The sequence below is a fragment of the Chelon labrosus genome, assembly GCF_963514085.1.
Source record: "Chelon labrosus genome assembly, chromosome: 4".
Classification (NCBI taxonomy): domain Eukaryota; kingdom Metazoa; phylum Chordata; class Actinopteri; order Mugiliformes; family Mugilidae; genus Chelon; species Chelon labrosus.
In genome coordinates this window covers 1,364,153-1,386,655 of record NC_140340.1, presented here as the reverse complement: position 1 = coordinate 1,386,655, position 22,503 = coordinate 1,364,153, and the positions used below count along the sequence as shown (strand labels likewise).

Here is a 22,503-nt window from a genome sequence, read left to right as displayed (position 1 = left end):
GGGAGGGGAGGGGAGGGGGCGTGGCCAACCTGTTGCTCCTACAGCACTTCCCGTAAAAAAAAAATAATAATAATGACGGAGACGACGTCATGACGTGATTGGAGCGCGAGCCTGGATATAGAGGAGCGGCCGCGGCGCAGCGGAGCCCCAGAGAAGCCGAGCAGCCAGCGGGAGACAAGCGACGCTGAGGACACCGTCAAGCTGCTAGAAGTTGAGGACGTTTGTTGGACTATACTATACCGGGACATAACTCAAGACGTTTCAACTGCTCTTTTTTTTTTTATTATTATTTTTTTAAAACCACCGTTAAGCTAATTTAACCCGTTTTTAACCCGAGAAGGACAGCCATGCTCAGCCTGTGCCTCGTGTTGATTTTGTCCGCCTCCGTGTTTTCAGAGTCGGTGAGTGAACGTTTCTATTCGCTGGATAAAGTTTTATTTTTTAACGTTTGTTTGTTTGTTTTTTAAACTTCCATTTTACTTTATTTTCCTCCTCTTTCCGGCAGCGCTAGCTAGCTGCTTTACGTGTGTATTAGCCGTTAGCTGTTAACTGACGACTGCGGCTTTTAAATGAGTTTGTAAATAATAAGTTTAGTCTGCTGGTGGAGCAGCTAGCTGGCTAGCTAGTTAGCTGTGTTGTTAGCCGCTTAGCTTCACTCCTCTGGGGGGACAGAGGCGTCCACAGCCCCGGAGGAGAGGGGCCCGGATCATGGAGGGGGGGGGGGGGGGGGGGGGGGGTTAATTATTATTTGTTTATTATTTAACAGGAATCTTATTATTTTAATCAAGCAGAGACAGATTAGTGTTGACGCACTAAGAGATATTTAGCGGCCAGTTTATTAGGTACCCTCTTAACTTAATAGTCCTGTACTAAACCTTATTTCATGGAGGTTATTATTATTATATATTATGACCACAATTAGTTTAAAATAATAACTGTGAGCTGTTCAAGCTGTGATGTCTCTGTCACTCTGAGAGCTAAAAATAAATCAGAGTAGCTGTTTACACTTTACTGGCTTTGATTTATTGGTGCTACTGCTGAGTTACAGTGTGTTTAACAGGCGCGCGTGTTCTTAATGTTTTGGCAGCTTCAGTGTAGTCTGAGGCCGTTTCAACATGAGCTGAACGTTGAAGGGAGTCGTTTCTGCACTAGAATTAAGTTACCAGTGTACCTAATGAAGTGGCCAGCGAGGTTGTGAGGCTCATTTTAGTTTAACTTTCCTGTAAAAAGCGTTGACGAGGTTGAGGTGTGGTGTTTTTACAGGTAACTAACCTGTGCAGGTGTTTGCTGGAGGGATTTGTCGTCCACATGCAGCAGAAACGTGTTTAATTAAGATAAATTGATGTTGTTTAGTTTTCTTGACTCGTTAAATGTTAACTGGAGGCTGTGTGTAGCCTGGATGCCACCCACATACAAACACACCCCTCCACCACCTCCACCCCCCAGACCCAGCCCAGTCGGTCGGTGTAAATGTTGTGAGAGCCTGAACAGTAGCAGCAGGTCTAACTACACACCTGCCTCACGTACCCTGCTCTGCTCCGGGGGGTTTAGCCGTAAACCAGACCTGCGCTCCGGGCTACATCGTCACCGATGAGCTGAGCCAGTGGTCTGGTTCACCTCGTCCACACGGTTCACATTCCTCAAAGTTATCTTCCTCCTCCTCCTCCTCTATATCCCCCTTTTTTGATTCCCCCCCTGGAATGTGACCTTTGGTGACCTTGACTGGGCATCTTGGGGGGATTTTGCACACTTGGAGGGGTCTCAATGGGGCCCCGGGGCCTTTTCATAAGGGACACTGGTGCACACACCTCCGTCTTTCCCACCAGAATATTCACTCTCTCCGGTTTTGTTGCTGAACCAGCTCCAGATTGTTTCAGCGTCTTGTTATCTCTGACACTGGAGCAGCTCTTCCCACCCTGCTGCACTCTCCTATGATGGATGCTTCACCTCGGAGCTATGACCATCCTTCCCCTCCCTCCCTCCATCCCTCCCTCCCTCCCTCCCTCGTGGCCTTCTCTTCTCTCCAGGTCATTACTGGTATGTTGGGGGTTCGGCGTTCCCACCTAATCGATGACGGCGTTCTTCTCGGAGCCGCAAGCGCGACTGGAATTTTATTTATCAGTGGGTTTGGCTGGATTTCACTGGGAAGTCTGAGGCTTGTGCACCGTGTGTGTTTTATCCAGTTTGTCCAAGATAACACCAGGGCCGAACACAAACCCCCGGCGCGTCGAGCTTTTTCCTTCGACCTCAGCGTTTTCTGCCCGTGTCTGGCCACAAGTCGCCGCGCGGCGTCCTTCAGCTGTGGGCGAAAGGTTTCGGACAAAACATTTGGTCCGAAAACCGAAAATGCACCAATTTTTTTTTTGTCCGAAATCCGAAAATGCACCAAAAATTTTTGGCCAAAAATGCACCAAAAAAATTTTGTACGGAAATGCACCAAAAAATTTTGTCCGAAAATTTGCTGCGATTGTTGCTAGCATCATCACATCATCCTGTTTCGGCCGTGTTGTTTCTGCGATAAATTTGCGACCGAAAGTGCATTTTTCGGTTTTCGTCAAAAAAAGGTGGCGGAGAGTGCAGGAAGTTTCAGCTGCAGTAACTTTGATTGTTATTGTTTAAAGTAATTCCAGCGAGTTGTTATCGATGGCCTGGAGCTCCGCCCCTCGGTTTAACCAAACGTGCTCTCGAGGTAACGACTGTGCTGCTTAATCAGGTTTTTTTTTTAAACAAAATAAAATCCTCTTTGCCTCTGGAGTTAATCCGTGTTGCGCCACCAAACCTCAGCTCGTCGCCGTTTGTTGTGTCGCGTTGGAATGTGACTGCTGGTTTTCCCATTTAGTCCCCAATCATTTGCACGAGAATGATTTCTTCTTCTTCTTTCTTTTTTTTTGCTTGAAGGGGCGGCGGGGGGGGGGGGGGGGGGGGGGGGCGGGGGGTGCCCTGAAAAGCTTTAGAGGAAGGAGGGAGCGTGATAAATAGTACGACGAGGATGTAATAATGGTCGCTGCATTGCTGTCCGCTGGTCTATAAAATCCCTTTGCTCCGAGGAATGTTGGCTCAGAGCGAGAGGAGGGTTTTTGTGATGGAGACCAGCACAGAATCTGGTCCCCCCCCCCCCCGCCCCACCCCACCTCGACGCCCCCCGGCCCCTTTTCAACCACTACATACTCTGGCAGTTGTAACAGGACCTACATGAATACATTCAGGGCAGAAGCTGACCATATAAAACTCCTCCTATTCCGTCTGGATCACTTTCATCTGACGCCGTTTGACATCTTCTGGTTAAACATCTCCAGACAAAAAAAAAGTTTTCCAAGGGTCTCGGGTTTCACTCCCAGAGGAGTTTGTGTTGCTCAAGATGTTTTTGTGCGACGGCGGAAAGAAAGTCCAGTGTTTCAGTCTGAGGCCTGATACGATGTTTAACTGGTGAGTTAACCACAAACTGGATAGAAGAGGAGGAAGGAGCGGTAATGCTAATACAGTTAGCATATGTGAATGGCAGTTTACATTCAGTGAATTAGCATAGCTGTTAGAATGATCAGTGCAGCCTGCGTCTACTGGGTCTAGAGCACGGTAAACTTGTGGTTGTGGATTTATCTGGAAATGTATTTTCAAACTAAACCAGACTCCAGAGATCACAGATACCGCCCCCCCCCCCCCCCCCCCCCCGCGCCGTCCTGATGAATGTGTCTCAATACACCAGCTCCTCTTTGATGTGGGTTCTAGTGTGTGAGGTCTACATCTCTACAGTACGCCACCAGTGGCTCTCACTAAACCCATTGTCGGCTACAGAGGCCGCCTTGTCCCTGGTCCAGTCCACATAACTCAGCTGTGATTAACTTGTGGTCTCTTTGTGTTCCTCCACCAGTGTCCCCCCCCCTTGTGACGAAGCCACACGGGGCTGCCGCTTAATCTGGTTTCGGTTTTAGCAAAGCGACTCGTTTCCTTTGCTGTTTGATTTTCTTGTATTTTAGTCCGTGTTGGTCTGAGAGCAGAGCCGCTAGAGGTTACGGCGGTCTGAAGACCCAGTGTCGCCGCGGGACATCCCGTCTAGAGCTCATACCAGAAAGCTGGAGGAACCGTAACAGCAGCCCTCGGTGGTTTGGCCTCAGCTCTTAATTGAGTGCGTCGAGCGCCTTGGCTCCATCGTAGACAGCCCAGGAATGTGGTAGCCGAACTGTTGGCTGCTCAGCTACGACCCAGTCTCTAGTCTGCCAAACGCAACAGCTCACAAGTCTGGATTCAGCTCTGGTTTAAAAGGGTTTAGTTTGGGAAACGTCGGAGTTGGAGAAAACTCATTCAGTGTTTCCCACACATAGACGAATCTGTGGCGGTCGGTGTTGAATCTGTGGCGGTGCGCCACAGATTCAACTCCGACCGTCACATATTGCGTTTCGTTATTCTTTTTCTACGCTATTTAAAACACGCAGCGTATTCGTTCAGCTGCATTTCCTTTCCCTGCTCTCTCTTCGTCTCTCTGTCACTCACGCGTCTCTCTCTCTCACACACACTTGCTTTGGATCCTGCGGCTTATACAACGGATATATGGATTTTTACAGCTAACGGTCACCAGGGGCGACTATCATGGAAGCGCAGGAGCGAGACAGACAGTTCGCGCAGGTAACGAAAGCAAAACAAACCAAGTGAGCCCCAATGCAGTACGAGAGCTGCTTTTAAGTTAAAGGCGATCGATCTGGCTGACTTTTCTGGTATAGTAGGCTGGTTATTTTGAAACAGTAAACGGCCGTGTTACTGCACCTTTACTGCTGTGTTGGCTGTTTTCAAAAAGATGCTGGTTATTTAGTTGAGCAGCCGGGTTACTGCACTTTTGCTGCCGTGTTACAGGCAAGCACTTTTACAAACGAATTAAATTTAGCCATTTAACGTTATTGCCTCGTCAAGCGTTGTAAGCTTTGTTTCTTGTTATACTGCACTACTACGGTACGATGACTGCAGGAAGTGCACTAGGAGCGCACCGTTGTATTATTTGTGCACTGCACGAATGCTGTTTGTAATGTCAAAGATGTGAAAGTTTGATCGATTGATTGATTGAAAGATTTATTGTGTTTCTCAAATGTAAATAAATGGGACGCTTTGCGTTTCCAAACAGTCATTTCTGTGCCGACGATCCCCTCCGTGGTAGAAGAAACCCTTACGGTAATTAAACATTAAAACACCAGCGGTGTCGGGTGCGGTTTATATATGGAACAATCTGTATTTTCCCCAAAATTTAGCTGGTGCGGCTTATATTCAGGTGCGCCTCATAGTCCGGAAATTACGGTATATATAGGGTGTTAAAATTAATGTAATAAAGTTCTGTGTAAGGCCAAACCTCCGACCGCCGACCGCCACACATTGCTTTCAAATCTGTGGGAAACACTGTCATTTATACAGAATAAAGGTGCAGTCAGGTGGCGGTTAGCTTAGCTTAGCTTAGCATAGCAACAGGAGGTAGGTGATAATCCTGTCTATGTCCAATTTGCTGCTTTTCTAAATCAAATAACACTAGAGTAATTAATACTTTAAATACACTAAATATATTGGCAATATGCATTTAGAGATTGATTTTATTACTAGTCAGTGCTAAGCTCATATGTGGATTCTGTTCCATGAGGAATTACTAACACAGAACAGCTGCTTCGGTCATTATCCACTGATCTGACGATATATATATTTTCCCGAACAATCGATTAATTAGTCCAAGCTGACGCGTCTTAATGCGTCGTTTCCTCCAGAACCAAAAACTATTCAGTTTCTTATCAGAAAAACTCAACATCCTTGTATCTGAGAAGCAGGGATGCACCAAAAAATTTTGTCCGAAAACCGAAAATGCACCAAAAATTTTTGTCCGAAAACCAAAAATGCACCAAAAAATTTGTCCGAAAATTCACCAAAAATTTTGGGCGAAAACCGAAAATGCACCAAAAAATTTTGCCCAAAAAATGCACCAAAAAATTTTGGCCGAAAATGCACCAAAAATTTGCTGCGGTTGTTGCTAGCATCATCACAGCATCCTGTTTCGGCCGTGATGTTTTGGCGATAAATTTGCGACCGAAAATGGCCCGAAAGTGCATTTTTCGGTTTTCGTCCAAAAAATTTCGGACCCCTATCGCCGAAACAACACGTGCAAGCAACAAACCGCAGCAAACATTTTCGGTGCATCCCTACTGAGATATTTATGTAGTATTTCTTTCATAATATCTGCATCTGGGGAAGTTTTAAATTGATTTAAACTGTAAATGTATGAACGTTTAACAACTAGAATCAGTTCTGGACGGATCCACGACCCTCCACTGTTTATAAACGGGGGTTCTCACGTGTCTAGAACATGTCAGTGGCTCAGTTGTTTATTCAAATAATTCATATCCTTGCTCCTTTCTGGCTTTTATCAAACACTGAGTGGATCTGTCTTGGATGGACACTTCCTGTCTCTTAATGCTGCGGGCTGATCTTTGAGACGATAGAAACGTCTCAGTCGCTCACATTTACTCCGTCGCCGTGTAACGTGTTTGATCTGAGGCAGCGATACGTCCGCCTGAGGGACTGACATCAAAGCTGGAGGACGCCAGAGAGACTTCAGAGCTTGACTCAGAGCGAGCGTCTCTCCGAGTCGTCCCGTTGGCTCGGCAGGATGTCCTCGTGGGCGCGAGGAAGTGACCAATAAAGGCCGAGTCGATAAGATCGGATGTTCCCTCGGGAGGCGCTCGACAAAACTCAATTAGTTTTATCATCGGAGGCTGAATCAGCTCCGTCCGCTGCGTGTGTCTTATCTCCAGTGGACAGGAAGGAGATAAAAACCAGCGGCTCAGGTTATTGTCCAAACTAAATGAGTAATATTTGTCTTGTGTGGACGGGAGAAGACCCTGACTGGGTCCACGTGAGCGGCTCAGAGTGAGTTCACACCTGCATCAGTCAGGGTTTGGTTTGTTTGGACAGGTGAGAGCGCACCCTGCTCAGGTGATTACAGCCAGGCGTGAAGTGTAGGTGTTGATTCACTGAAGTGATTTGATTCAGAGATGATTCACTTCTCTACACTGGGTTCTTTCTTGTCCTGTGGAGTTGACTTTTTACTGAAAACACATGGGACCAAACGGGGAAACCCTCCAGTGTCTGACGGGATGCGACCCAAAGAGCTGAAGATGTTAAAGCTTTCATCTCTAGACCTTCTTCTATGTTGTTGGGATCAAAACATTTTCATCTGTAGAGCCTCACATGTTGCTGGCAGGTGGAGAGCAGCTATAGATAGATGGGGGGGGGTGGGGGGGGGGGGGGGCGTAGGTAGAAGGAATCTGGGGCTCAGCTGTCGGGGCAAAAGGCAAAAGGTAGGTTTGTGTTCCAGCGTCCAGGACAAGTGAGGCCCATGATGAAGACGAGGAACTGGCTCAAGTTTACAGGTTTTGTTTTTGAAGCAATGACCCTGTAACTGTTTGCTCCTTATGGGAGGGGGGGCTCCTTGGACCCCTGAGGGAGGGTGGTCCTCAGCCAGAGTTACATCAGGGGTCAGAAGTGCGTCTTGGAAGCAGAGGAGACATTACGATGCAGATCCTGTCGGCTCAAGTATCATCTGGAGAAGAACTACTCTTACTCTGATCTCCTCAAACTGCTCAGAACTAAACTTTTAGTTTAGTTTAATTTGGCCCCGAGACTCAAAAACGCCAATAACTGACTTTTTCCTCAAAGGTCAAGAGACACCAGAGACACCAGAGACACCAGAGACACAGAGGAAGCACATTCCTCGGTGCCGGTGCTTCTTTTCTGTCTTTTCAGTCTTTGTGCGTCGTCCCCGGCGCCGTGTGAATGGACCAGATGCCCCTCTGCGTGTCGGCAGATGGAGGGATTGTCTCCCCCGGTTTAATAAAGGGCCGGCCGTCGGAGGCTGAGCCCCCCCCCCCCCCCCAGATACCTCGGTCATTGATATGCTCGCGAGGCGTTCACCGGCATTGTCTGCTGTCAATGGGAGGGACGGGTCCCCGAAGACTGGGTGGCGGGCGCCTTGACGGACTGGCTTTCAGTGAATGTTGAAGGTTTAGGACCTCCATGCTGGAAGGAACGGGACCTTCTTCTTCTTCTTCTTCTTCTTGGATCCTATTTCCTGTTGAAGCAGAATGAGGTGAACTCAAAGACCAGTTCCCAGTTCTTTCCATTAAATCCATCTGGTCGGCTGAAAAATTGCCGGTTTGGCCGCGATCCACGTCCGGCTTCTTATCAGCTGTTGCACATTAGTCAGAAACGCACAAGGACGACGTGGTGACCTGTCGAGGCAGTGAACTGTACGTCGAGGCGTAATGGACTCTGGTTGGGGGGGCGGCGTGAGGGCTCTCTGAGATCCACTTTGTCAGGAATCTTCTTGAGCGTTTGCTGAACGTCTCGTCTTTTAGAGTCCTCTGGGACGTGTCCAGGGTTTCGTGGCTCCGCTCTGAAGCTCACTGACGTCGTGTTGCTGTTTGTTGAGAACACATTCGGCTTAAAGCGAGGGACTGACACACGTCTGTCCTCTGAGACTGTCTAGAAACTAGATCTGTGAAGGTTTTCAGTCATCCAGGTCGTTGTTCATGGGATAAAACAGCTGATTGATGTCAGGGCGGAGGTTTGAAGATCGGTTTTTATTGATGAGATGCTTTGTGCTGCGGAAAAGGATGGAAGCAACAACCACAGCAGTTTTCGGTGCATCACTACTTGTTTCACTGTTTTTTTAGGGTAAAACAACGAGTTATAAATTGAACTATTCTTTGTTTGGTTGTTTTTATTCAGGAGATCCTCATAAAACATTTCCATTATTCAGAGCAGCAGCCCGGCGTCTGTGACGAGCAGTAAAATCTCCAGGCCGGAGCTGATTTTCATGTTGGTTATGTAACCTCGGTTTCAGGCCGTCCCGTGTCCCGTGTCCTGTGTCCCGTGTCCCGTGTCTTTACCTCTCGACCAGATCAAGTTTAAGTTCACACATATTTCTGTTGTGCTTGTAGGTGTCGGAGCAACGCGTCGTCTCCGCCGCAGCCGTCCTCTGAGGGGTTTTCTTAACGCAGGCAGCTTCAAACTGAGCTTTCTGGTTTTGCGTTTGTTGTCTCAGCCACATTCTTCTTAAAGCGTTTTCACCGAGTGAGCTCGACCGGATCAGAGGCCGCCGGCATCAACTCGACGTAACGCGCAAAAAAAATCCTCCTTCGGGTTTTGATCTTTTCTTTCCCCCACGCCGTCGTCATCGTCGTCGTCGTAGTAGTGAATAAACCCGGCCTGTTGGGACAGGCCTCGGCACGCTGCTGCTCCTGTACCTCCACGGAGCAGGGATGAAGGTTGGACTCTCCAGGACGCCCTCGGGCCCTCAGAGCGTAGAGGCCTGTGTGTGTGGAAGTCAGATATATAAACATGTTGTATTTATGGAACATGTTGTATTTATGGAGCCCAGGAAAAGATATAAAGATTTTTTTTTTTTTTTTAAAACGAGGCCAACTGGACTCGTAGAGTTGTTGAAGATATTTCATGCAAGTCTTCTTCTTCTGGTGGGACGTTAAGGGTTAGTCAGTGAAGACCTTGTTGTACAGGTGTGTAAACTCTGTAAAGGAACATTAGTCATGATATAATACGGTGTGCAGGACGTCCACATCTGTAAAACTTGAGTCTTGAGGCGTTTAAAACCTGAAACCTTTACAAACCACAAAAGAAGTAAAAGGAGTAGCCTGGGGGGAAGGAGTAGCCTGGGGGGGAGGGTGGGGGGGGCGATGGTGAAATCTTGGATCAGCCTGACTCAACGTCACGGCCTGTAAGAGTGTGATTCATAGTCTAACGTGACTCAGTGGCTTGTTCCAGCACGAGTCTGGACGAGACAACGAGGAGGTTACAGAGCCAGGCTAGAGGACTGGCTACCAGCTGACTACCAGCTGACTACCAGCTGACTACCAGCTGACTACCAGCTGACTACCAGCTGAGCCAACCTTCATCAATGTGGTCATACTCAACCCTGTTATAGTCAGCGGGCAAGGAGTAGTTGATTTACTACCTTTTAGTGCAGGACTGTTGTATTAGAATGTATTTACTAGTGTACCTAATGAAGTGAAATGTCCTGACCAAAGGAATGAGGTCACATGTGTCCCAGACCACCTCCACATGTGGACTGACACCAGATCCCTCAAAGGACCCTGTCTGAACAGGGACCCGGTCCTGGTTCTCCCGTCCAAACAGGCCAAGAAGGATTTTCTTCAAACACACACATCGTTACTATGCAAAGAATTTAAGATCACACACACACACACACGATGCCTCAGGACGTCTTGGCCGCCGGTTAACCCTTGAAGTGAAGAAGTGGTCCTGACCGACTTGTTTTGTTCTCTGTAAATCCGATTTAAACGAGGAACAAAGATGTTTCTGGTTTTTTCCCGCCGTCTTTACAAACTTCCCGTCAAACGAGTTTTAAGTCGTTTCCTTATCGTCTCGTGATCATTTTGGTCATCGATGACGTTTAGTGGCTGAATCAAGACCGGTGTCAGTCTGTTTCATTACTTTATCTGCCTCCGATTCAGATTAAATGAGATTAAAATGTCTTGAAGGTGTCGTCTCGTCTCCCGGAGGAGTCTGGACGAGTCTCTCTGCTGGTTCAGGACCTGATGTTCAGGCTTTTCTCGTTGTCTCGTTTTATCTGGTGCTCTGTTTGGTTCGGTCCTAATGCTGATTAAGTGTGTGTTTGCTTTAATGGTGATTAGGTTGAATGTGATTAAAGAAGGTTGGGGGTGGGGTGGGGTGGGGGGGCTCATTATGGCCCCGTTCAGACCTGCTGTTAACATTAACCCTCAGTCCACATGACTGTTAAGCTCTGATTATTACAGGGAGGGTGTCTTAGTGTCCTGGAGAGGGTTGACTAGTGACGGCTTTACTGATCAAGTTGGACTGACTGGTCTTTAATAAACCAGTCTTAATGATTCACCTGTTAACTGGAGTTAATAAAGGACGGATTAACCCCTATTAATTAGTTTTCGCCCGAAAACCAAAAAAAAATCGCGTTTTCGGGCGAAAATTGCTGCGGTTGCTGCTTTCATCATCACAACGTCCTGTTTCGGTCGAGAAGTTTCGGACTTTTATCGCCGAAACAACACGTGGAAGCAACAACCGCAGCAATTTTCAACCGAAAATGGCCCGAAAATACGCTTTTTTTGGTTTTTCGGAGGAAAATTTTCGCCGCATCCCAAGTTGTAGTCCAAGAACTTGAGACGGCCGTTGTCCATTGTCTGGACGGGAAGTGTGTTGGTTCTGGAGTGGTGGAATATCTCGTCAGTTATTGGATTATTTCTGTTAACGTTCATTCAGATGTTCTTGGTTCCCAGGGGATGAACCCGTCTAGTGTCATTAACAGACCAAAGGTTTTATTTTATCATAAGTCTTAATTTTTCCCATCATCCTCGGCTGCACTGTGTGTTTAATGCTAACCGATGCTAAGCTAAGCGTCCTCTGAGCCCCTGCTCTGTCTCTGTTGTCCCAGCAGGTGAGGGAGACGGAGACGTGGATGCCCATGAAGACCACGCAGACGGTCGGCGTGACGACGCGCGGTGTCGACCTGGAGTCGTCGGGAGACTCCAACGGCTCGGACTTTGGCTTCACGGACGACGACGAGGACGAGGACGAGTACGACACCGAGGCGTATGACGACTTCTCAGGATCTGGTGACGAAGGTCGGTCCTGATAAAATCCTAAAATAGTCCGACTCATCGTCTCATGTTTAGTTTGTAGTTAAATGAAGAAACTGTTTCTCTCCTCAGAGACAACTGAGACACCTGGTCGAGACTTCAGGCCTTCAGCCAAGGTGAGGAAGTCATTCACTGCATCATGGGTCACCTGGTGTTCACCTGGTGGTCACCTGGCGGTCACCTGGCGGTCACCTGGTGGTCACGTCGTCCAGTTTCTTAATTCTTAATTCTCGTCTCTTCAGCCCGACGTGAACGACAACAAGATCCCAGAACCAGAGCGTCCAGTCCGGCCGACCGTCAACGAGGTGGACATTGTCCGCCATAGCAACGAGATCCCCTTAGTGAGGAAGGAGCCCAGCGAGGACTACCCCTCCAACGTCCTCATGGCCCACGCCGGAGACGACAGCATCTTCAGCAAGACGGAGGTCCTCGCAGGTCAGTAAAAAGATCCTTCTTGTTCTCCTTCTTCTTCTCGTTCACCTTCTTCTTTTTCTTGTTCTCCTTCTTGTTCTTCTTCATCTTCTCGTTCTCCTTCTTCCTCTTCTCGTTCTTCCTCTTCTCGTTCTTCTCGTTCACCTTCTTCTTCTTCCTCTTCTCGTTCTCGTTCTTGTTCTTTTCGTTCTCCTTCTCATTCTCGTTCTTCTTCCTCTTCTCGTTCTTCTTCTTGTTCTTCTCGTTCTACTTCTCTTCTCCTCCTGTTTCAGATTCCTCTAATAATCTCTCAGGTAAAGTTTCCGTCGTTGATTTAAAAACTTTCCGTGTCCTCGTCTCTTCCAGCTGTGATCGCGGGCTGCGCCGTCGGCCTGATGTTCGCCGTCCTCCTCATCCTCCTGCTCATCTACCGCATGAAGAAGAAGGACGAGGGCAGCTACGAGTTGGGGAAGAAGCCCATCTACAAGAAAGCCCCCACCACAGAGATCTACGCATAGACCCTGACCTCAAACCCCCCCACCCCAACCACACACACCCAAACACACACCTCACTCCCCTTCTTTAAAAACAACCAATCAGGGCCAGCCAGTGGCCTCACAGTGCCTCTTCATCACCATCACCATCATCATCATCATCATCGTCATGGTACCTCCTCGTCCTCCAGCTGAGCGACGGTCGATGTATAATCAGGAGAGAAGCCCCGACAACAACAATCGATTGACTGACTCCTCCTACCTGATGTATGCTAACGCTACTGGTGCTCTCTTAACCAATCAGAGGCTTTGTTTTGGTCGGACCAGGAAGTGGACTTCCAGCTGCGGTACTCCGTGATTACTGTTTGTCTTGTGTTTTTATTATTTTGTTTCCACGTCATAAGAGAGAAAACAGCAAACCAGACGAAGCGGACTCACTTCTCTTCAGATAGAAACACTAACGGTACACTTTATTTATTCTTCCTCTCCGTCTCCTCACGTTACTGTAGCGATGACGTCCACAAATGTTTTTATTGATTTATTTTTTTTTTTTAAGAAAAGAACTGATGCTAATAATTAACAAGCTGGTGTTAATTTTTAATGTTTTCTGCAGCGATGATTCAGTTCATGTTGTGCAAACTTTCATTAAAACGACCTTAAAGGCCTCTTTTTTAAACATTTTTTTATTTCCTCTGAGCCTTTATGGCTTGTTTTGTTCTTTTGTTTTCTCCATCATGTGGGCAAAGTCCCTTCAGTCTGGCACGTAGCAGCAGATCAAGTCAAGAACTGAACTAATCCGGGAAAAAGGAATTTGCGAATAGTGGCCGACTGAGTGAGCGGCCGACTGAGCTGCCCGCAGACCTCTGGAGATGTTTCACTGCTGTAATCATCACCGTGGTGCCTTCAGGGTTCCTTCTGACCAGTAACGCCTAGAAACTGGCTTAGCCTAGCTTAGCATAAAAAGAGTGGGAGTTCTGACGCTGCAAATGACTGTGGAAGTTACTGAAAATGGAACTCGGACTAAAGCAAAAGTACTTTTATCGGGTTTCCATCCGAAGTTTAGTTTGTTTCAGATTTAAAAGAAAATGGAACAAATGAAGTTTCTGTTATAAAACAATAAAACAAGTGTTGATATTTAAAGATGCATTTCTTCGTTGTCTACTTCAGAAACCTTCTGGTTGCAGCCAAAGAACATTTCAGTCTTTGAGCTAAGCTATGCTAAGCTAAGCTATGCTAAGCTATGCTAAACGTTTTCATCTAAACCCGCGTTTGCCGTGTCCGGTTGAAACAACGACACGTTTTTTTTTTAAAGTTGATCAAGAAGAATCTGCGTCTAACTTTATTTTTCTGTTTTTGTGTTTTTATTGTTGTTGGATCACGGGGCTGATGTTTTTCCTCAATAAGCTACACGGACTCGTTTAATGTTTTTGTTCACTCTGGGCTCGACGAGTAGTCCGAAGCCTCGACGCTCACATTTCTAAGCACACACACACACACACCGGTCTACCAAGGATTTGTAAATAGTCATTAGATTTTAAAAAATAAAAAATTCAAAAAAATTCTAAAAAAATATATTAGCTTGGTACTTAGCCACAACCTGGCAACAGAAATATCTACCAAATATTTAAATGCCAAATTCCTGTTTTTAGCCTCGCAGTAACGTTCATGATGTGATTTTACTGTAAATGAATCTCGATGCTACCAATGCTAATACTAACTCACCTCCTCGCATTGTCTCCAGTAGATCAACCTGTTCCATTTTTATTTTATTTTGTATTAATTTAACTGTCGAATGATTTTATTGCCTTCTTTCAGGTTTGGGGTGTTTCGCCCGTTTTAAGCTGTTGTATATGTGATTTTAAAAGTTTTATATACACTAGTTTGAGATTTTCAGAGGCAAATAGTTTTGAAACTTTTTATTTTGTAAGAGTTTCTGTTACCTTTTTAGACATTTTTTTCTTTTTGTATTTATGTTTTCGTTGTTGTATTTTTGTCTGTAGAAGGACGGATTGTGTGGTTGGTGTTCATCTCATTTTTCAGGGGATGTTGTGCCGATGAGCCGTGTTGTCACCACAGACCTCGGGTTGATTAGTAGCTGGCTCCTTCCCAGACATTTTATCATTGTTTTTTTTGTCTACCCAAATTTCCAGAAGTGTATTTAGAAAAACAAGGTCCCTAGAAACCAAAAAGTACGAGCTCGACCTTGACGTCGGGCGTAGGAGTAACTCAGATAAGATGAGGTTGGGTAAAACGCGAAGCCGCTGGTAGTCGGCCCCAGGTCTGGTCGGTCAACATGGGAAACAGAGGATGTTCTGCTGCTTAATGTCACAAACACCACATGTGAATCACCAGTGGAGTGGAGAAGCCAATGAATCATTGGCTTCCTCATGCAGGTTCTGATTTATTATTGGAAATAAAGATATTTTTATGCACATTAACATTTTAAAATGTGTTCGTCTCCGTCTTTGTGTCTGTGTCTGGGGAACGAATAAAAAGACCTTGAGCTGAATGAACCATTAAAGGCAGAAATACACAAATAAAAAAAAATGAGTTGAAGATAAAATCATCTGAAACAAGCAACCGGGAGTTATAACGTAAAAATAAAATGAGCTGATAGAAGATCTGGAGTCTCTCTGTTGGGAACTGATTCTGCTCCAGCCAAGATCTGCTGGACCAATCAGATTGTTTGGGGGCGGGGCTTAATCTGAGAAGAGCGAGAGGCCTGAAGAAAGACACCACTCACCTGTTCAGCTGTCCAACCTCCAACCAATCAGAGACATTTAAATCAATCAGATGACGTCTATGACTACTGTTACTCTCATAGACATATATAGATAGACGCGTCATTGAGCGCTGCCGTCTACTAGAGCGGTGTGCCTACAGGGCGGCCATCTTGGAACGGAGCCACTCGCTCCTGCAGTGCATTACATCTATGGAGGAATGGGGTTTCTACACAATAAAAGTGATCATAAATCGCTCAGTTGAAGTCCGGCATCTTTTCTTTACAATCCTCTGTCAGAAGCTAGTCTGCTGATAACATTAAATAAAAATTGTATTTGTGTAGTAAAACCATATTTTTATCATAGCTACATGTGTGACATTTTTAACAGTTCATTACGTTTGGAAATCGGTCCAAAATTCAGCAAATAATTCTACTTTGAGATTGAGGAGTACCTCTTTCCTTCGTATGTTCATGCACCGCTGCCTCTGCGAGCCCTGTACCAAGATGGCGGCGCTTTAGGCACGTCCCTCCACAGTCAATGACGCGTCTATCTATATATGTCTATGGTTTCTCTTCTGTCCATCACTACATTAAGCCCCGCCCCCACACTGATCTGATTGGCCCATCAGATCTTAGCTGGAGCAGAATCAGTTCCCAGCATAGACACTCGTGGTATTTCTAGATTCAGGATTGTTGCAGCATCTTTAAAACCATATTTGACTTTAACGACGCGTCTATCAGCTGAAGATCTCTGCACGTTCAGCTTCTGCTGTCCGTCCTTTGTGTCCCTGACAACAAACAGTCGACGACGGGGAGACACAGGTGAGTCCTGGGAGACAATGGAGGGAACAAGACACCGAGAACGTCTTGCAGCCTGGAGTGAACACATGATCCAGTGAAGAGGATGAATTAACCCTCAGGAGTCTGAGTCTACATGAACCACTTTGGAACTTAATAAATTAAACAAAGGCTGCAAATATGAACTAATATGTTTTTATGGGAAATATTGCACATGCACAAACCTCGTCAGCTGCAACTCCTCAAAACAAACTTGTGTGTAAAATTATTCAGAGAGCTCCACCAGTGCTTTGAGAATATCCCAAACAGAGCAGAAGAGTAACGTAAGAGGTAAAATCAGGATGTAACAAACTTTAGACAAACCCCGTCTTCTGTCCGTAGTTGACTTCCGGTTCCAGAGACGATCATATCTCAGGTTTTACACGGTGTATGAACATCAAACTACAACTGGGAGAGAGTTTCAAACGGCGCTCCAGGCGACCTAGTTTTATTCTTAGAAAGCGTCACGTGATCATAGACTGGCGAAGGTTCATCGTCTTTCTGCCAGTGATTGTTTTCACTGAGCAGAACTGGAGGGACGGTGAAAATCAGATTTGTCTGTCGTCCAGGTCGTAGCTTATCCAGAAGACAAGAAGAACCAGCAACGACTGGTAAATGTTTTAGAGAACTGTTTTGGTTAGCACTGATGCCTCCCAGCCAGAAGGTTCTGGGTTCTAATCCATGTTCCGACTGGTTCCTTTCTGTGTGTAGTCTGCATGTTCTCCCTGTGTCTGCGTGGGTTCTCTCCGGGTTCTCCAGCTTCCTCCCACCGTCCAAAGACATGCTGGTTAGGTTCATTGGTGATTCTAAATTGGCCGTAGGTGTGAGTGTCTCTCTGTGTTAGCCCTGGGATAGACTGGAGACCTGTCCAGGGTGGACCCCCCCTCTAGACCAATGACAGCTGGGATAGGCTCCAGCAGACCCCCATGACCCTTCATAGGAGAAGAGGTTACAGAAGATTAATGAAACTGTTTGAATCTTATATCAGTCAACAGTTGACCCTGAACAATCTCCTAGTGATGCTGCTATAGGCCGAGGCTGCAGAGGGACTTCCCATGATGCAGTTACTCTCTTCTCTCTTGATATCCATTCATCTGTGTGGAGCTACTTACACTATAGACAGCTCTCCTGCAGAAACTAAATATTTTCTTGTTTTGGTGGAGGGCGGATACTTTAAAAAACGGTTCTAAGACCAAAACAAAGATGAAAACATTAACTGTAAATAAGACTCCAGTAAAAACGGGAACATAACTACAGATGAACTTGAGTCAGCTCGTTTCCCGTCACCTTCAGTTGTTGGAGGAGAGAACTGTTGAACCAGAGCGGTGACTGTACAGCAGGTAAACATAAATACTGTGTGTGTGTGTGGTTTCTGACATTCATTCAGACAAGCCGCTGCCTGTCCACCTCCGCGCTGTCGGGAAAAACACACTCGCAGGTGACGCCAAGACACAGATGAATGGGAGCGGCGCACACATTCCAGCAGCAGAAAACATATTCATATATCATCTGTTGCTCCCGCTGCACACGGTCATAGTTTCACATTCACACTCTAATAATATGGATTCAAGAGGAGGGGAAAAAACTTGCAGCAGATTTGTTTGTTCAGGCTCAGAGGGATCCAAAAATAAGCAGAGGTGGATGTTAAAGTCCAAAATGTGAATTCCCTGTAAACTTTGCTTTGCTTGTTTGTTTAATTCCACTGAAGGTGTTCTTATACTCATGACAATCTGGGGACTTTAGAGCTGCAGCTGCATTGCGGGGACTTTCCTCAAAGCGTACATTCAGATTAACTGTTGTGTTTTCCGTTGAATAAATGGACTAAAACATCTGATCTGGCATATCCATCCACCGACCGTCCAATCCCGTCCCAGTGCGAGAGGGTCGGTTGTTTTAACAGCCTCGTACATGTTCACACACCTTCTCGTACGCTCTCATGCGGCGTACATCCTCTGGAACATCTGTGGGGATTTCCAGGACGTGTTGCGCCAGGCAGCGTTGGTCTTTATCTTTCAACTCCTCCATCACGAGGAGCGTTTCAACATCTCTCTGTGTGTTGTTATCTGCTGATGATGTGATATCATCCGTCCTTTAAAATAAATCAAAACTGTTTGTTATAAAGAAGATAAACTGATGGATCCTGATTAGCAGCTGTGACATTGTGCCTGGTGCTGTGTTCACGTTGTGAGTCCAAGGCCTCACGTTATCCGTCCATCCTGTGTCGACACCTTAATATAAATGTGTCTCCACATGCGTCCCCAGCCAGCTCTTGAGATCTGATCTCAGTTTGTGTGTCTGTAAATCAGCAGCGCCATCATGTGGTCAGTAGAATATTGTAGCAGCTGCTGTCTCTAATGGATCTCTACCTACCGCTGGATCAGAACCATCAACAGCTGCTGGTTGACTTGGAGACATGATCCAGATGTTGGAACAAGATGGAAAGACTCTCACATGTTAAGATCTTCTTGATGAAAGACAAACTTTTAAAACCAAAGCCTTCACGAAAACATTTTCAGGTCTATGGGTTATTTGTCTTCCTGTTTTTATTTTGAAAGTTTCTTCCCTTGTGTTCCATGTTCAGCTTTACTTCCTGTCTCTTCCTCTCTGTGTTCCTTTGCTCCTCCCTAATTGGTCTCACCTGTGTCTTGTTCCCTCATTAGTTCTCAGTGTATATATATTCCTGCCTCTTCAGCCTTTTGTCTGTTTATCCCTATGCATCTTCTGTTTGTTACTTTTCTCAATTTCTGAATTAACTTTCTTTGGGTTTTCTGCTTTTTCTTTCTTGATCTAACTTTCTTTGAGACTTTTTTTGTTTGGGCCAACTTTGTCCTGCAATTGGGTCCTAACTTGCTTTGTGAAACCTCAAATGGGACAGCTGCTTGAATTTTATTTATTTAACCTCAGCTGCTGGTTGTTCATCGTGAAGGTCTGCATCCAAGACATTTGAAAAGTTAAAAGATATAAGTTGCTGCTTAAATGTTTTTGCATCCTTCAGAATTTTCTACATTTCTTCATGAAAATGAATCAAAACATCAACGGATTTTCACACAAGTCAAAAAGAACCCAATCAAGCACACGGAACAGAAATATTAGACTAAAATGAGTCAGTATAGTGTAGAACAAGTTAATTTCCAGATTAAATCAGAGTCCATGTGTTCAGAAGTGTTTCCATCAACGTAATGAGACTCAGGTGTGGTTCAGTTCCTGGTTTAGTTTCAATAAATCAGGGATTTGTCTCAGTCTGATCTTCACAACACATGTTTGTGGACAAAGGAGCTTTCTGAGGAGCTCAGAGAAAGAGTTGTTGTTGCTCATCAGGCTGGAAAAGGTCCCAGAACCATCTCTAAAGAGTTTGGAACCCACAAATAATCCACAGTCAAACAGATTGAAGACGACTGTTCCCCTCCACAGGAGTGGTCCACCAACAAAGATCACTCCATAGTAGTCTGAGAGGTCCCAAAGGAACCCAGGGGAACTTCTAAGCAGCTAAAGGCCTCTCTCTCATTGGCTAATGTTAATGTTGATGAATCCAGTTTCCAGTTACCAAGTTTTCATTTTTGAAGTCGTTCAGTTCAAACTGTAAATATTAGCATTAGCATCAAACTCCGTCTGAACTTCTTTTGTCCCTCAGTCTCTCGTCACACGTTCAAACTCGTTCAGAACAAAAACTTTTAACCCAGACTTCACCTGGAGGCTCCAGCATGTTTCCGTTTCTCTCTGGTGATTTCCATCTGGGTATAAATGTCTTCCTCTTTCCTCTCGGTCTCATTTGAATGTTTTGGGAGGAAGCTGTATTCCAGGTTAACGCTCTGCTTGCCAAGAGGAAACTCCGACGCTGATCCACGGTCGTTATCAAACATCACCACGCTCGCTGATCTGTCCACATTTGCATCTGTATGTTTAACCCAATGAATGACATTTAAGAGCTGTTTTGGGCGTTTCTATTATTAACTCTTCCTCGTTCCTCACGTCCATGTGGAGGTGAAACATCCGGTCAGGTCTGGATGTTCTGGTTTTTGGAAACATTTGTCTTTTTCTTTCTGTGGTTAATGAACACCTCCTCAGATTCTGGGTTGTGTTTTCCTCTGTGTAAATACACAAAGTCTTGGCTCTGCATGTTAAAATTAAGGCTGGGTTTGGAACCAGTCGATTCCCAAATGAAACATCTCAAGTTAATAAATAATTTGTGGATTAAAGTTTAACCTATTCAACCTATCCGAGTTGGCAGCGACATCCAGCCACACATAAAATACAAGACTTCCACTCTGACCTTCTTCTACAGCACCAACAAGTGTAGGCCTCAGATTAGAGGCTAACATGCTAACCTGATGCCAAGCAGAAAGCTTAGTGCTAATGCTAGCATGCTAATGAAAGAGAAATGGGAAGGAAGGAAAGAAGATGCTGTTTCTGTTCTTGGAGTTTTAATTTCAGAATCACGTTTCTTATTGGCTGCTAAACACCAACGACTCTCATCCAATGAGGAAGGAGCAGGAGAACCTAAATAAAACGTAGAAGAACGTCACAGAACGACCAGAACAGAACAGACCACGCAGATAAAAACTGAGCGGCTGTTTTCTCGTTCTTGGTCGTCCGTCTGTGAATGCTTCCTCTGACCAGAACAGATCACACAGACCTGGAGGAAGCTGCTGGTCTTAAATCTGTCAACACCCTCACAGAGGTCAGAGGTCAGCCGACCAGGGATTACAGGAAATGAGCTGAACACGACTCCATCCCTCCTCCATCCCTCCTCCATCCATCTCCATCTTCTGCTCTTCTTCATCCAGTTTACCAGAGAGTCATTAGAGTCACAACAGAAACATCTACGAACTTTACTGAACATCTGAACCATGTTTGGATCCTGGTCACCAGCTCCTCAGTCTGGATTTAAAGGAATAAAAAGAGGAGGAGAAAGGAAGAACAAGCCCCGCCCCAAATGATGAGAGGAAGAGGGAAAGGAGGAAGAAAGAATAAAAAACTAAAGAAATGAGAAGAAATAAAAACATTTAGTTTTAAACTGAACATCAGATGACGTCTATGACTACTGTTACTCCTCTTCTGTCCATCACCACATTAAGCCCCGCCCCCACACTGATCTGATTGGTCCAGCAGATCTTAGCTGGAGCAGACTCAGTTCCCAACAGAGAGACTCCAGATCAACGTTCCTCCAGAGACGTTATCAGGAGGAGGAAGTAGTTCTGGCTCAGACCTGATCCAGTAACTGAAGCTAAGTCAGGTGCTTCTGAAAACATGGAGCTCTTTAGACCTTGGAGGAGGAGGAGGAGGAGGAGGAGGAGGAGGAGGTGGTGTTGGTGGTGTTATGGGTGTTGGTGGTGTGATGCAGCTGCCGGCCTCCCTGACGACCGGCCGTCAGAGTAAAAAAATCCTTTTCAGAATCAACGTCAGGAACGGATGGAGGGATGATTAAATTCTCCGTGAGACGAGTTCAAAAGCAATAAAAAATGAAATGAAAACACGGCGGCGTGCGACACAAAGACCTCATTGTTGCCGGGCGAAGGAATGCCTGAGTGTGTGTGTGTGTGTGTGTTTGTGTGTCTGTGGGCAGAGGCCGGGAGGAATGTGGGTTCTTTGCATGGAGACAAAAGGTGGACTATGGCTGGGACAGGGAGGCACACAGAGGGAAACAAGAGCTGCCTCCACTCATGCTCCATGCTAACAGGCTAGCTGCTCCATGCTAACAGGCTAGCTGCTCCATGCTAACAGGTTAGCTGCTCCTCCATGCTAACAGGTCAGCTGCTCCATGCTAACAGGTTAGCTGCTCCATGCTAACAGGTCAGCTGCTCCTCCATGCTAACAGGTTAGCTGCTCCATGCTGACAGGTCAGCTGCTCCATGCTAACAGGCTAGCTGCTCCATGCTAACAGGCTAGCTGCTCCATGCTAACAGGTTAGCTGCTCCTCCATGCTAACAGGTCAGCTGCTCCATGCTAACAGGTCAGCTGCTCCTCCATGTTAACAGGTCAGCTGCTCCATGCTAACAGGCTAGCTGCTCCATGCTAACAGGCTAGCTGCTCCATGCTAACAGGTTAGCTGCTCCTCCATGCTAACAGGTCAGCTGCTCCTCCATGCTAACTGGCTCCCTTTAAAGTCTAGAATAGAATTTAAAATCCTCCTCCTTACATACAAGGCCCTTAAAGGCCTAGCTCCATCGTATCTTAAAGACCTCATTGTACCATATCATCCCAGCAGATCACTTCGGTCTGAAAGTGCAGGCCTACTTGTGGTTCCTAGAATTTCAAAAAGTAGAATGGGAGGTAGAGCTTTCAGCTATCAGGCTCCTCTCCTATGGAACCAGCTCCCAGTTTGGGTTCGGGAGGCAGACACTCTCTCTATTTTTAAGGTCAGGCTTAA

The 22,503-nt window shown here is 46.0% G+C and overlaps 2 protein-coding genes across 2 annotated transcripts in view; one reads left to right on the top strand and one right to left on the bottom strand.

Moving 5' to 3' along the window:
- LOC311486866 (zinc-binding protein A33-like) overlaps positions 1–22,503 on the bottom strand; it is a gene marked incomplete at its 5' end in the record, with an annotated part of 55,061 nt that overhangs the window by 9,554 nt on the left and 23,004 nt on the right. The window lies entirely within an intron of this gene.
- Positions 154–15,015, top strand: sdc4 (syndecan 4). Its single transcript, XM_084543706.1, has 5 exons — positions 154–401; positions 11,471–11,657; positions 11,745–11,788; positions 11,915–12,107; positions 12,450–15,015. The coding sequence occupies exons 1-5, from the start codon at positions 348–350 to the stop codon at positions 12,599–12,601; spliced, it is 630 nt and encodes a 209-aa protein (XP_084399832.1). The 5' UTR covers positions 154–347; the 3' UTR covers positions 12,602–15,015.